The sequence below is a fragment of the Gigantopelta aegis genome, chromosome 4 (assembly GCF_016097555.1).
Source record: "Gigantopelta aegis isolate Gae_Host chromosome 4, Gae_host_genome, whole genome shotgun sequence".
Lineage (NCBI taxonomy): Eukaryota > Metazoa > Mollusca > Gastropoda > Neomphalida > Peltospiridae > Gigantopelta > Gigantopelta aegis.
The window spans coordinates 37,196,818-37,212,262 of NC_054702.1; the positions used below are offsets into that span (position 1 = coordinate 37,196,818).

At 43.1% G+C, this 15,445-nt stretch overlaps 1 protein-coding gene across 1 annotated transcript; it reads left to right on the forward strand.

The window, feature by feature from the left end:
• Positions 1 to 9,991: 9,991 nt before the first annotated feature.
• LOC121370493 (UDP-glucuronosyltransferase 1-6-like) lies at positions 9,992 to 15,445 on the forward strand. The gene is made up of 2 exons (XM_041495758.1): positions 9,992 to 10,112; positions 12,283 to 15,445. Exon 2 carries the CDS (start codon positions 12,297 to 12,299, stop codon positions 13,827 to 13,829), a length of 1,533 nt encoding a protein of 510 aa, XP_041351692.1. The 5' UTR covers positions 9,992 to 10,112; positions 12,283 to 12,296; the 3' UTR covers positions 13,830 to 15,445.

The window sequence follows — 15,445 nt, forward strand, 5'->3', positions numbered from 1 at the left end:
CAGCATCCGATTCCTAAGGTGGGTCACCCGGATGTACCGGTCTAGGGCTGGCGGTTGTCACCCTCGGGCGGCCGGTGCGTGGTCGATCGTTCACCAGATCCAGTGATTTGGTGACGTTGAGAAAGGCGTGCGATTGTCGAAACATGACATCCCAATTGTCTGGCTACAGCAGTACGGGTCTGTCCGGCTTGCAACATCCCGATGGCCATCCCTCGCTGGAGTTGCGTCAGTCGCGGCATTTTTAAAATGTGATTCTGTTGTCTGTCACTACTCAAATTGAATTTATGCGATTAAATCCAGGTGTGTAGGCTTTATAAGCATTTCAATGAGTGTGTTTGCACTGGATTCATGATACGGATGATCCAGCACGTGCAAACAACGTGTTTTGAGAATTCGTGACGTCACACAGGTAATGAAATTGACACGCAGGTGGGACTGCGGTGTGGGTGTGTGCCATGTCCTTTAACACAGTTGAGGTTCAATTCCACCAAAGATACTGCTTTACAAAATGCAATTCTTTCGCATTTTCAGGACCTGCGTTTCTTTTGCGTTTTAGTATACAATGATGGGACGGACTATAGATGCATTATTTGTCATTTTGTCCACCTCAAAATGGGGTAGGAAGATGGAGGTGGGGTGGGGTGGGGTCAGAATAGACTACATGGGGCCTAATTCACACAAATGTCGCAACTTTATGACAGTGCAATACAAAAATACTTGCTAACATGATGCAGTGTTTCTTAAGTGAGCCCAAGAGAGCTTTGTGAGTTAGACCCTGGGCCACGTTCCACGAAGCGATCTTAGAGCTAAGATCACCTTAAGTGCATACCTACTTTATACACTTAAGATCATCTTAGTGCTAAGATCGCTTCGTGGAACGAGGCTTCTAATCGTGTACTAGTGCCAGCCCAAAGATAGAGGTCAGTCGGTTAATAGTGGAAAGGAAACCAGCTACAGCCACGTAACCCTATCTTTTAAGTACCGAGAGATTTGTTATATACTCTTCAAAAGAAGAAACGCAAAACCACATTGTCGTAACATTTGGAGAATTGATTTAATTATTGAATGGTGAGTCCGATAATTACCAAATGTTGCAGGATTGTTCACAATTCACTCTAGTCCATTGTGAGTAAGTGATAGGACACACCACCAAGGTCAAGGTCATCTGGAGTCAATACCGGGTGTGGCCTCCGCGTGTGTTGACAACTGCCTGGCACCGCCTGCCCATTGAAGCAACCAGAGTACGGATGACGTCCCGGGGGATGGTGGCCCACTCGGCCTGCAAGACTGCTGCCAGCTCGGGCAGGGTCTGGGGCTGTGGTTGTCGCTGTCGGAGGCGTCGGTCCAACTCGTCCCATAGATGCTCAATTGGGTTCAAATCCGGTGATATCGATGGCCAAGGAAGGACATTAATGTTGTTGTTCTGTAGGAAAGCCGTTGTGAGACGTGCTGTGTGAGGCCTGGCGTTGTCATGTTGGAACACTGCGTTGGCGTTGGCCATAACTGGAACGATGTGTGGCCGGAGGATCTGGTCAATGTAGCCCTGTGCATTCAGGTTGCCCTGCACGTGGACCAGGTCAGTTCTGCCAGTGTGCGAGATGGCTGCCCACACCATGACACTACCCCCGCCGAATCTGTCCACTTCCTGCACGCAGTTTGCCGCATAACGTTCACCACGACGCCTATACACGCGACATCTTCCATCATGACGTCGGAGCAGAAATCGGGATTCGTCACTGAACCACACCTGTCTCCATCGCAGTTGAGGCCATTGTCGATGAATCTGGCACCACTGCAGTCGGAGTCGACGGTGTTGTGGTGTTAAGATGACACCTCGAACTGGACGTCTGGCACGAATTCCTACCTCACGTAGGCGGTTCCGTACGGTCTGGTCGGATATCCTGCGCAAACCTGGTATTGCTGCGGCTGTGGAGGTGGCAGTAGTCAATCGTTCCCGAAGGTGGCGTACCCGGATGTAGCGGTCCTGCCCGGGGTAGTGACCCGTGGTCGACCGGATCTAGGGAGGTCACGTGTTGATCCATGTTGCTGGTAACGGTCCCACAGTCTGGAGATGGTGCTTGGGGACACATGGAATGCCCTGGCAACGGCCGTTCTGGATTCGCCTGCGTCTAGTCGGCCGATGGCATTGTTTCTCTGCGGTTCACTGAGACGTGGCATGTCCTGGATTGTCAACTGTCGGCCAGATACAGAGGCCAGGCAAGCGAACACCCTGCACTTTTATACTGTCGGTGTTCATGTTGCACGTGCAGACAACACACGTGCAGTGGTGACATGGTTTGCACGTGGCTGCGTTTTTGCGAATATTCACATTTTGGAACTTTATTGTACAGTAGCTGCGTTTTATCGAATGTAACCGTGGGAATGTGTTTTGGGACATGCAATGACCTTATATTCACAAAGCATGAACCGGTAGGAAACATAAAATCGGAGTTATAACCCATTTGTACCCTTTTGCGTTTCTTTTTTTGAAGAGTATATATGTAATATGGTTAATCTACAAACCTGTATCGATTTTCAATTTTGGATACAGTTACAACAGAGTGAAACCAATAAACAGTGTGTGACTTTGAAACAGGAAAATACCCTTTAAAAAAAACCTATACCTCGTCTCCATAATTGTTACGTTTCAGAGGTACGTGCGTTTTTAAAAATATGAAAAAAGAAGTATTTTGTGGTATTGGATACATCAGGATGACTATAATAACTTAGGATATACGGAAATGGGTAATCTAAAAAATACATTCTAAGTAATGTCTGATTTCAGTTATCAAAAACACAACAACCCCCCAAAAAACACAAACAAAAAAACTTCGGCTCTAATAGTATATAGTGGAAACCATGCCGCATTAGTCTGTCACTTTAAACACGACGGTAAACTTGCTGGGTATTTATTTAAATGGATTGTCAGCGCGTTCTATTGGCATTGCAAGACATTTTTAGCGAAAAGTATTTTTATTTATGAAAAAGTATAGGGGTGCATGCTTGGTGCGCGGTGGGTCTAGGATCGATCCCCGCCAGTGGGCCCATCGGGCTATTTCTCGTTCCAGTCAGTGCACCTCGACCTCGTATATCAAATGCCGTGGTATGTGCAGTCCTGTTACTGGGCCCAGCTTCCCACGCATACATCAGCCTCTTTTTTCGTAACCCGATACCCCACTATACGAGTCATTAAAGACTTCTGTTCCGTTTCCTGTACATCAAAGGACCCCAGACAGCTGCATAATCACCCATCCATAAGCCAAGGGTCAATTTCCTGACCCCCGACACCTGTCAAACCCATTCACCCAGGTCACCGAGGTCAGCTGACAGCTGCCAAAGTCATTAATCCCCGTTAAAGTAGCGCCCCCACGCTTAAAGGTCACCCAGTTGCTATAGCCATTAACCCGGGTCACCGAGGTCAGCTGACAGCTGCCAAAGCCATTATCTTAGAGGTCAGCCACGCCGTGACGTCATTAGGCCACGCCCCGTCAACCAATCAGAGCGCAGGACAGGTCACGTGACCTAGCTCATTTGCATACATGGGGCTCAAGAACTCCTTGGTACTACTATCGGTGTTTAATCAAATATTCTATCCATTTATATCCTTAATCATTAATCTCTATTTTGCTTCGTCTATTCGTCTATCCAAATTCTATGGTAGGAAATGCAATATGTTTATCCTCATCCACTTACAAAGCAATATAGAAAACTCCCATCGAATTGGACTGTATCCTTAATGTTCAATGCTTGACAGTGAAAGCGAAAACAAGACTCGTATAGATTGGATGCGGCGCGTGCGTGTGGTCCGGTTAAAAAGAACATTTAGACTGGTGCGTACGATGCAAAACGCATGCGGCCAGCCGCAATGAAATAATTGTATATGGAAGGAAGGAAATATTTTAACGACACACTCAACACATTTTACCGGCCTCGGTGGTGTCGTGGTTAGGCCATCGATCAACAGTCTGGTAGGTACTGGGTTCGGATCCCAGTCGAAGCATGGGATTTTTAATCCAGATACCGACTCCAAACCCTGAGTGAGTGCTCCGTAAGGCTCAATGGGTAGGTGTAAACCACTTGCACCGACCAGTGATCCATAACTGGTTCAACAAAGGCCATGGTTTGTGCTATCCTGCCTATGGGAAGTGCAAATAAAAGATCACTTGCTGATAATCGGAAAGAGTAGCCCATGAAGTGGCGACAGCTGGTTTCCTCTCAAAATCTGTGTAGTCCTTAACCATATGTCTGACGCCATATAACCGTAAATAAAATGTGTTGTGTGCGTTGTTAAATAAAACATTTCTTTCTTTCAACACATTTATTTACGGTTATATGGCGCCGGACATATGGTTAAGGACCACATAGATATTGAGAGAGAAAACCTGCTGTCACCACTTCACGAGCTACTCTTTTCCATTAGCAGCAAGGGATCTTTTATATGCACCATCCCACAGACAGGATAGCACATAACACGGCCTTTGATATGCCAGTCGTGGTGCACTGGTTGGAACGAGAAATAACTAATTGTATATGGTGTATATGCCCTAAAACCAAACTGAAATAATTGTATCTGGTGTAAGGAAGGAAGGAAATGGTTTATTTAACGACGCACTCAACACATTTTATTCACGGTTATATGGCGTCGGACATATGGTTAAGGACCACACATATATTAAGGGAGTAAACCCGCTATCGCCACTTCATGGCTTACTCCTTTCGATTAGCAGCAAGGGATCTTTTATATGCACCATCCCATATATAAGATAGCACATGCCACGACATTTGATGTACCAGTCGTAGTGCACTGTATCTGGTGTAAATTCCCAAAACTCAAGCCACAGACGCATCAACGCAACAGCCGGACTGTACGCATGTGCCGCACCCAGTTTATATGAATCTTTATCCATCTCATTTTTATCTTCTCCAATGAAGACAGAGAAAACATGTGTTCCATTACGTGCCCCGTCTTGTCACGGAATTCAGCACTATTCCTGGAACACCACGCGGCGACGCAAATGACTTCTTGGATCAAAGGTATATCTAGATCAATTAACTCCAAACGACTGGGTAAAGGAAGGAAGGAAATGTTTTATTTAACGACGCACTCAACACATTTTATTTACGGTTATATGGCGTCGGGACGACTGGGTAACTTCATAGGCGAATGTAGAATGTTATGTTTATGTTATGTTATAGGGGTTAACGTACACATTCAAAGCAAGCCGTTTTAGAGCACGTCTGTCATGGGCCTTTAAAAGGGGCCTTTAAAAGGGCCAGCTAACATATGCACTTAAGGTGAACTTAGCGCTAAGGTCGCTTTGTGGAACGGGGCCCTGATCTGTTCAGATCGTGACATGACAACCCAAGAATGTAGAAAGGCATCGAAGCCCTCTGATACAAGCGAGGGATAACAACTCCATGCCTATTTCAATAAGCTATAGTACCTCCCACAGGGAACACCTTTTTTCATACTATGGAATTTACTACAAGTTATTTATTTCTGAGCAGATTGTTTTTTAAATTGCATACAAAAATAGTTGTGGGTTTTTATTATTATTTCCAAAACACTTTTATTTTCTTCTTACATCAAACCAAACTGAAATTATATACAAACAAAAACATTTTTATAGAATGATGGGATGGACTATATATGCATTATTTGTCATTTTGTCCACCTCAAAATGGGGTGGGAAGATGGGGGTGGGGTGGGATCAGAATAGACTACATGGGGCCTAATTCACAAAAATCTCGCAACTTTATGACCTAGCAGTGCAATACAAAAAGACTTGCAAACATGATGCGGTGTTTCTCAAGAGAGCCTAAGAGAGCTTTGTGAGTTAGACCCTGGGCCACGTTCCACGAAGCGATCTTAGCGCTAAGATCACATCAAGTGCATACCTACCTTATACACTTAAGATCATCTTAGTGCTAAGATCGGTTCGAGGCTGCTAATCTTGTACTAGTGCCAACCCAAAGATAGAGGTCAGTCGGTTAATATTGGAAAGGAAACCAGCTAGAGCCACGTAACACTATCTTTTTGGATTAGTACCGAGAGATTTGTTATATATGTAATATGCTGACAAATATTGGACAGCACGTTACGTTATTACCAGTTACAGAGCACCATAAAACAACGCATCGATTGAAAAAAAGGTTGCTCATACGACCTGCCGTATTTCAGGAAGACACTACAACAGATATTATGATGTTCCTCTCACAATTGCAATCAAAGGGGGAAAACTCGTGTTTGACTGATTAAACTTAAAACCCTGGTGAACTGCCCTTTAATATTTGCGTTTCCACGCACACACACACGCACACACACATACACATATATATACACACACACACACACACACACACACACAAAGTATTTAACGTTAAAATGTACTTTTTCTGTTTTATAAGGGGTATATTATGTCCATTTAACATCAAGCCATAACATTTTACATAGTAGCAGATATTATATTAGTTATAATTGATTGATTAACTCACAGAAAAAACAACTAATGAGCACATCCCTCACACAATCCTGGTTCCACCCCAGTTCTGCTTCGAGCTCAGAATGTATGCATGATCAACTACTCAGTTTTCTTTCGCGGGTCCTGATATTACACTCACACTGGAACAAATTTTGGCTAAGCCAATTTTCAGATACGTAGAGTATTTCCTCTCTCTCTCTCTCTCTCTCTCTCTCTCTCTCTCTCTCTCTCTCTCTCTCTCTCTCTCTCTCTCTCTCTCTCTCTCTGTGTATGTGTGTCTCTCTCTGTGTGTGTCTCTCTTTGTGTCTCTGTCTCTGTCTGTTTCTCTCTCCGTCTGTGTGTGTGTGTGTGTGTGTGTGTTTCTCTCTCTGTGCGTCTCTTTCTCTGTGTGTGTGTCTCTCTGTCTCTCCCTCTGTGTGTGTGTGTGTGTGTGTGTGTGTCTCTGTGTGTGTCTCTGTGTGTGTGTGTCTCTCTCTGTTTCTCTGTCTGTCTCTCTCTCTCTGTCTCTCTTTCTCTCTCTTCTCTCCGTCTGTGTGTGTTTCTCTGTGTGTGTGTGTGTCTCTCCCTGTGTGTGTGTGTGTGTGTGTGCGTGTGTCTGTGTGTGTGTGTCTCTCTCTATCTATCTCTGTCTGTCTCTCTCTCTGTCTCTCTTACTCTCTCTCTCTTCTCTCCGTCTCCCTCTCTCTGTCTCTCTGCTCCTATCTCTGCCTTTGTCCATTCTCTCCCTCTCTCTCGGGACGGGACGTAGCTCAGTGGTAAAGCACATGGCTGATGCGTCGGTCTAGGATTGATCCCCGTCGGTGGACCATTGGGCTCTTTCTCATTCCAACCAGTGCATCACGGATGGTATATCAAAGGCCGTGGTATGTGCTATCCTGTCTCTGGGACGGTGCATATAAAAGATCCCTTGCTACTAGTGGAAACAAATGTAGTGTGTTTCCTCTCTGTGACTGTGTCAAAATGACCATATGTTTGCCATCCAATAGTCGATGATTAATAAATCAATGTGCTCTTGTGGTGTCGTTCAACGAAACAAACCTCTCTCTCTCTCTCTCTCTCTCTCTCTCTCTTTTAAAAAAAAACCAAAATAATAATAAAATGTTGCATTTACCCTTATTGTCATGATACATTTAACTTCTAGAATGCAGGGAATTGCATTTCGGGACATTTACTTTTAAATTTTTTCCGGGGAGCATGTCCCCGGAACCACGCACATTATCGGTCCGTCAATCATAATATAATATAATATATGTTGATAATACACTTTTAAAACTATGGCCATTTGGGGTAGCGCACGTGATTACAACAAAAACAGTATATTATTATGTATAACATCAATAACATCCCACAGTAGTAAAAATATGCAGTGTAGTTTATGAGCATTGAATGTAAACACATTCAAGTATACGGACTCCCATTTCTGTAGGGCGGCTGACTGGTTTTTTCCCCGAATTAAAGGAAAATGCCCGAATCTGGATAATAACATTTATTCATATTAGCATTACTACCAAACAGCTATATAGATTTGCAAACGAATCACTATGCATTTTTACATAGATCACAACTAATTTCGAGGGTAGAATGATCGAAATAAATGGTAAAAAAAAAATCATGTTTACATTTTGCCTGAATATTTCTATAATTTTTGCTCCCCCCCCCCCCCCCACTCTACCCCACCCACACACACGTCTCGTGCGCGTATGCAAGCAACATCAACCTTTAAAATCAGTATTTCTCTAAAACTGTAACATCTGACTTATATGAAACTCCTCTAAACCGGACATCTTCGGGACCAAGTAAAACGTCCGGTTAAAAGAGGTATCCGGTTTAGAGAGGTTCTCTTCTGTACAGATATTTAAAAATGGACCATGACAAATGTCCGGTTTTGAGGAAATTCCGGTTTACAGAGGGTCCGGTTTTTAGGGGTTTTACTTATCGGGATATACGCATACATATATATCATGCTCAACAACGTTTATTCTTATCTACATTACTTGTGAATCCAGTCTGTACCAGGATGCGAACCCAGTCCATGAGTAGGAGACGATACTGGGATGTGACCCCAGTCCATGAGTGGGAGACGATACTGGGATGTGACCCCAGTCCATGAGTGGGAGACGATACTGGGATGTGACCCCAGTCCATGAGTGGGAGACGATCTGGAATGTGACCCCAGTCCATGAGTGGGAGACGATACTGGAATGTGACCCCAGTCCATGAGTGGGAGTCTGTACCAGGATGTGAACCCAATCCATGTGTGGGAGTCTGTACCAGGATGTAAACCCAGTCTATGAGTGGGAGACGATACTGGGATGTGACCCCAGTCCATGAGTGGGAGACGATACTGGGATGTGATCCCAGTCCATGAGTGGGAGACGATACTGGGATGTGACCCCAGTCCATGAGTGGGGGACGATACTGGGATGTGACCCCAGTCCATGAGTGGGGGACGATACTGGGATGTGACCCCAGTCCATGAGTGGGGGACGATACTGGGATGTGACCCCAGTCCATGAGTGGGAGTCTGTACCAGGATGTGAACCCAATCCATGTGTGGGAGTCTGTACCAGGATGTAAACCCAGTCCATGAGTGGGAGACGATACTGGGATGTGACCCCAGTCCATGAGTGGGAGACGATACTGGGATGTGACCCCAGTCCATGAGTGGGAGTCTGTACCAGGATATAAACCCAGTCCATGGGTGAGAGTCGGTACCGGGATGCGAACCCAGTCCATGGGTGGGAGCCGGAACCAGGATGCGAACCCAGTCCATCTGTGGGAGTCGGATCCGGGATGTGAACCCAGTCCATGGGTGGGAGTCTGTACCAGGATGCGAACCCAGTCCATGGGTGGGAGTCTGTACCAGGATGCGAACCCAGTCCATGGGTGGGAGTCTGTACCAGGATGTGAACCCAGTCCATGGGTGGGAGTCTGTACCAGGATGTGAACCCAGTCCATGGGTGGGAGTCTGTACCAGGATGCGAACCCAGTCCATGGGTGGGAGTCTGTACCAGGATGTGAACCCAGTCCATGGTTGGGATTCTGTACCAGGATGTGAACCCAGTCCATGGGTGGGAGTCGGGTCCGGGCTGTGAACCCAGTCCATGGGTGGGAATCTGTACCAGGATGTGAACCCAGTCCATGGGTGGGAGTCTGTACCAAGATGCGAACCCAGTCCATGGGTGGGAGTCTGTACCAGGATGTGAACCCAGTCCATCTGTGGGAGTCGGGTCCGGGATGTGAACCCTGTCCATGGGTGGGAATCGGTACCGGGATGCGAACCCACTTCAATGTCTTAAACACTACACCACCAAGGCCGGCAGCAACTTGGGAATAACTTACATGCACTATTTCACTGAGGAACGCACGCTCCACGGCTTTTGATATATCCAGTCATGAGTGAGGAGAAATAATACACCACCAGTACAACACGATTACATCGCCTTTGTATCATGTACGCTAGAAGCTACACGGTGCCAAGGTCAAGGTTCAAGTGTGCAGATATGTCACAAAAACATAGCACTGAACTTCCTAGAGGGTAAAAACGTGAATCTGCAGTGAGTAAATGTATTGACACATGGTGATACTCGTATAACCTTTCCTGCCATGTAATCGCCCTCCTGATTGCAGGTATGTTTTTATTTATATAAGTAAACAGTAAAGTTTGTCGACTTTTTATTAATACACGTGCCAGTATGCTCATTGGTAATCGCAGGATATACGATGTCGTTCAACATATATACTCGACGCCAAAAGTTTGTTACCAGATGAAAATCGTTAAGAGACTGTCCCGAGTTTTAGGCGCGTGTACAGCGGGGGTTTGGGGTTCGAACCCTGTCCTACTTCAAGAAAATGTTCTTTTATATACATTTTCTGGGGAAGCATGACCCCAACACTCCTAAAACGTTTGTTCGCAGTCTAGCCCCCCACCTTACCCCACCCACCCACACCCCCACACATCTTCGTGTTGGGGTGTCGTTAAACATCCATTCATCCTGCACAGGCGCCTACCATTGTAAGATGTTTTCGACTAATACACTTTTTTTTTAAACTTTAAATTACATACCAAATACAAATTCTTGTTTTGGATATCAATGTGTATATTTAATGTTTTATATCTTCCTGTTTGTAACTAGCTCAAATTAGAAAGAAAGAAATGTTTTATTTAATGACACACTCAACACATTTTATTTACGGTTATATGGCGTCAGACATATGGTTAAGGACCACACAGATTTTGAAAGGAAACCCGCTGTCGCCACTACATGGGCTACTCTTTCCGATTAGCAGCAAGGGATCTTTTATTTGCGCTTCCCACAGGCAGGATAGCACAAACTATGGCCTTTGTTGGACCAGTTATGAATCACTGGTCGGTGCAAGTGGTTTACACCTACCCATTGAGCCTTGCGGAGCACTCACTCAGGGTTTGGAGTTGGTATTTGGATTAAAAATCCCATGCCTCGACTGGGATCCGAACCCAGTACCTACCAGCCTGTAGACCGATGGCCTAACCACGACGCCGGTAGATTTGATAAACTAATAATTTTATACATACGATATATATATATATATATATATATATATATATATATAAAATTATATTTGACGTAGTACAAACACGGCAGGGTACCATGATGAGTACGTACTCGCAGGGATAGAATGACTTTGACCGTCATACGGGGGTGGGTGGGTGGGTGGGTACCATGATGAGTACGTACTCGCAGGGATAGAATGACTTTGACCGTCATATGGGTGGCAGGGTACCATGATGAGTACGTACTCGCATTGATAGAATGACTTTGACCGTCATATGGGGGGGGGGGGTGGCAGGGTACCATGATGAGTACGTACTCGCAGGGATAGAATGACTGACCGTCATAGGGGGGGGTGGCAGGGTACCATGATGAGTACGTACTCGCAGGGATAGAATGACTGACCGTCATACGGGGGGGGGGGGGGGGGGGGGGGGGGGGGGGGTGGCAGGGTACCATGATGAGTACGTACTCGCAGGGATAGAATGACTTTGACCGTCATACAGGGGGCAGGACGTAGCCCAGTGCTAAAGCGTTCGCTTGATGCGCGGTCGGTCTAGGATCGATCCCCGTGGGTGGACCCATTGGGCTATTTCTCGTTCCAACCAGTGCTCCACAACTGGTGTAACAACGGCCGTGGTATGTACTATCCTGTCTGTGGGATGGTGCATATAAAAGATCCCTTGCTGCTAATCGAAAAGAGTAGCCCATGAAGTGGCAACAGCGGGTTTTCCTCTCAGTATGTGTGTGGTCCTTAACAATATGTCTGACGCAATATAACCGTAAATAAAATGTGTTGAGTGCGTCGTTAAATAAAACATTTTCTTCCTTTGAACGTCATACAAAAACGCGAATTTTGGCATAGTTATACTTAGGATCTAACAGAACTTTTAAGAGTGAACTTCCCCACATTTGTTGGCTAGATGTTACACTAGATGTTTTTTTAAACATCACATATATATTTAAGGTTTGGTATTATTTATAATTACTAAAACTCTATACTTCAATTATGCAAAGTCGAGAGTTCGTATATATGGGTACTTAAATACATATACCGGTAGTACTAAAATAGTATTTGAGGAAACGATTTTTTTTTTTACTTTGTAAAATGTCACAATTTGTATAGCATCAGTTTAGGGGGGGGGGGGGGGGGGAGGTCTATTGTTTCGATTCCTAATCAGTTTGTAGTATGCGACTACAATATATCGTATACAAATTACCGAAAAACACATAAGGATGAATCCATGACATATTTCATTACTTTTCAGGATTTGATGGCACCATGAATGCTCAGCTATTCATTTTGATTCTACTTGTGACCTCTAGCGTGAAGGCTGCCAAAATCCTGCTTTTCCCTGGCATGATGGCGGCAAGCGTTTGCAACGAAATGCGTGGCTTTGGTGAGGAATTAATTAACAGGGGTCACACGGTCGCATTCTATTTACCCAACAAATTTGACTATTCGTTCATGTCCGATACTAAAATCAAGATTTTAAAACATAACTTCAGAGACACTGATAAAAAGTTACTGGACGATATTTTTAAAGGTCTTACGAAGAACGTATTTAGCGGACAAGGATCTCTGCAGATGACCGCTGCAGCAACTGTGATGAACACCATTTGTGATAGTGTTTTTGCAGACAAAGATGGCCTGAAAATGCTGAAAGAACAAAAGTTTGACATTGTGGTCGTGGAAGCTCTTGTTTTCACAAAGTGTCTAATGTTCTTACCGCGATATTTAAACGTATCGTACGTTGGTGTCGGCGCTGGCATCGATGGGAGAGATGGAGGTTTACCCTTTCAAGGAAATACCTCTCCACACCTAAAAACTACATTCTCAGATCACATGTCCTTTTGGCAACGGTTAATAAACGTGCTGTCCAATGTTTTACAGTACGTGGTTAGGCCACGTGTTATTTCTACGACTGATCCTGCGACATACGATCAATCTCTTGCTGGACTTGATGCAGAAGATTTGATACGGGATGCTATTCTGTATCTTGAGAATTCAGACCATGTTGTAGACTATCCTAAAGCTCTTACTCCAAATTTTATACAAGTTGGAGGTCTATCAGCAAAGCCTCCAGGAAAACTTCCTAAGGATTTAGAAACGTTCATGACTGAGGCCACCAATGGGGTCGTCATGGTTTCATTTGGAAGCATTCTTCGTGAAGCCCCAAAAGAAATGATGAACAAGTTAATGACCGCATTTTCGCAACTGAAACAGCGAGTGTTATTCAAAACCGACAGAGACTTTGTTGAAGGCAATATAAAATCTGTGAAATGGCTTCCTCAAAATGACGTTCTGGGACATCCAAAGGTCAAACTGTTCTTTTCACACTGCGGCAAAAATGGTTTCTTTGAAGGGGTCTACCATGGCGTGCCCATCATATGCACTCCACTAAATGGCGATGCCTTTCCCACAGCAAGTAAAGTTGTAAATAAACAGATCGGCTTATCACTGGATCTTAATGTGGTTTCAGCAAGTGACATTGTAAAGGCTGTCAACACTGTACTCACAAATACGACTTATAGGGAGAATATGAGAAGAATTTCGAAGCTGCTAAGAGACAGACCGGAAACACCCACTGCACGTGCTGCATCTGCCATTGAGCACGTGCTGAAATATGGCGGAGAACATTTGCGATCTCCATCTCGTAAATTGCACTGGGTGTCCTATGTATACGCAGACGTTTGGTTCATCATATTTAGCACATTGGTCATAGTGTTATATAGTTCATTTCATATTGCCAAATTCATGTGCTGTCGAAAAAAACATTTAGTACAGGTAGTTGAAAAAAATAAGTCTGACTAGATGGAGATTTTATTCATAAAAATTAATTCAAAGAAGTGAAATTATATGGTACATAATTAAGTCACCATGTCTTGTGATTCATAATTATATATTGTCCCAATGAATTGTAACTAAATAAAGTTAAACCAAGTGAAATTATATGGTACATAATTAAGTCACCATGTCTAGTGATTCAGAACTATATATTCCCAGTGAAATGTAACCAAATAAAATTAAATCTTAATCAGATTGCAGATTAATTCTAATTTAGATTTGTATCTTCTGGATGGAGATTTTATTCATTAATATCAATTCAAAGAAGTGAAATTATACTTAACATAATTAAGTCATGTCTGATTATTTAGAACTATATATAATCCCAGTGAATTGTAACCAAATAAAATTAAATCGTAATCAGATTGCAGATTAATTCTAATTTAGATGTGTATCTCCTGGATGGAGATTTTATTCATAAAAATTAATTCAAAGAAGTGAAATTATATTAACATAATTAAGTCATGTCTGATGATTCAGAACTATATATCATCCCAATGAATTGTAATCAAATAAAATTAAATCCTGTGGGTAGTCAAATTGCAGATTAATCATAATTTAGATTTGTATCTCATGGATTTTATTCATAAAAATACTTCAAAGAAGTGACATTATATGGTACATATTTAAGTTATCATGTCTAGTGGTCAATTCAGAACTATATATCATTTCAATTAAGTGTAACAATAAAATTAAATCCTAGTCAAATTGCAGATTAACCCTAATACTGACAAATTCAGACTGACAAATGTTTACACATGAAGTATTATTCAACAAAACCTGTCGATCCCATTTACATAGAACTATCTGGAATGTTGATGGCCAATATATATATATATATATATGTATGTATGTATATATGTGTGTGTGTGTGTGTGTGTGTGTGTGTGTGTGTGTGTGCTTTATTTTTTGTTGAATTATATATGAGACTTCTTAATGTTTACCTTTTTCATCAACAAAAGCATTCGAAGATCACAATAGTGCACTGTAAGAAGCCATTAACAATTACATGGATCAACATTTTGTCCATATGCATTTTAGTAATACAAGTGCTACATAATAAAAAAAAAGAAGAACAATTTAATAATATGGTTTGTAAGCTTGTGAAAATGCTGATCAGATAATTGGTAACAGCTCCTTAATAGTCAAGGGCGGATCCAAAAGATATGGGACAGGAGGATCTATTCCTCTCTAAAAAAAAAATTAAAGTGGCATTTTCTTTTTTACAATTTATTTACAGTTTTCATTGAAGTGCCTTGTACTGGGAGGTGGTCCATGTGCCCTTTTTGTCCTGGGTCCCCTCCCTAAAATATTTCCAGGGTCCACCCTTGGTAGTATTAATTAAACAAAATTTAAATGAATTTATATTTATAACAAGCATTTTGAGTACTGCTAAAGCAATACATGTCCCCTACCAGATGCAACGAAGTTTCATATCTCTTAAGTTCATGGGCCATAACTGGGTAAATTGCCATGAAAGTCCAATCTGATTAAAATTAGCTCTACTTGGTCTACCAGTAGATCTAACAGCATCGCTTGGACTCCCATGTCCAGGTGACATTTCATCTATAAATAACAATTTA

Coding starts and splice junctions, on each gene's coding strand:
- LOC121370493 (XM_041495758.1), top strand. CDS start 12,297: ATGAATGCTCAGCTATTCATTTTGATTCTACTTGTGACCTCTAGCGTG.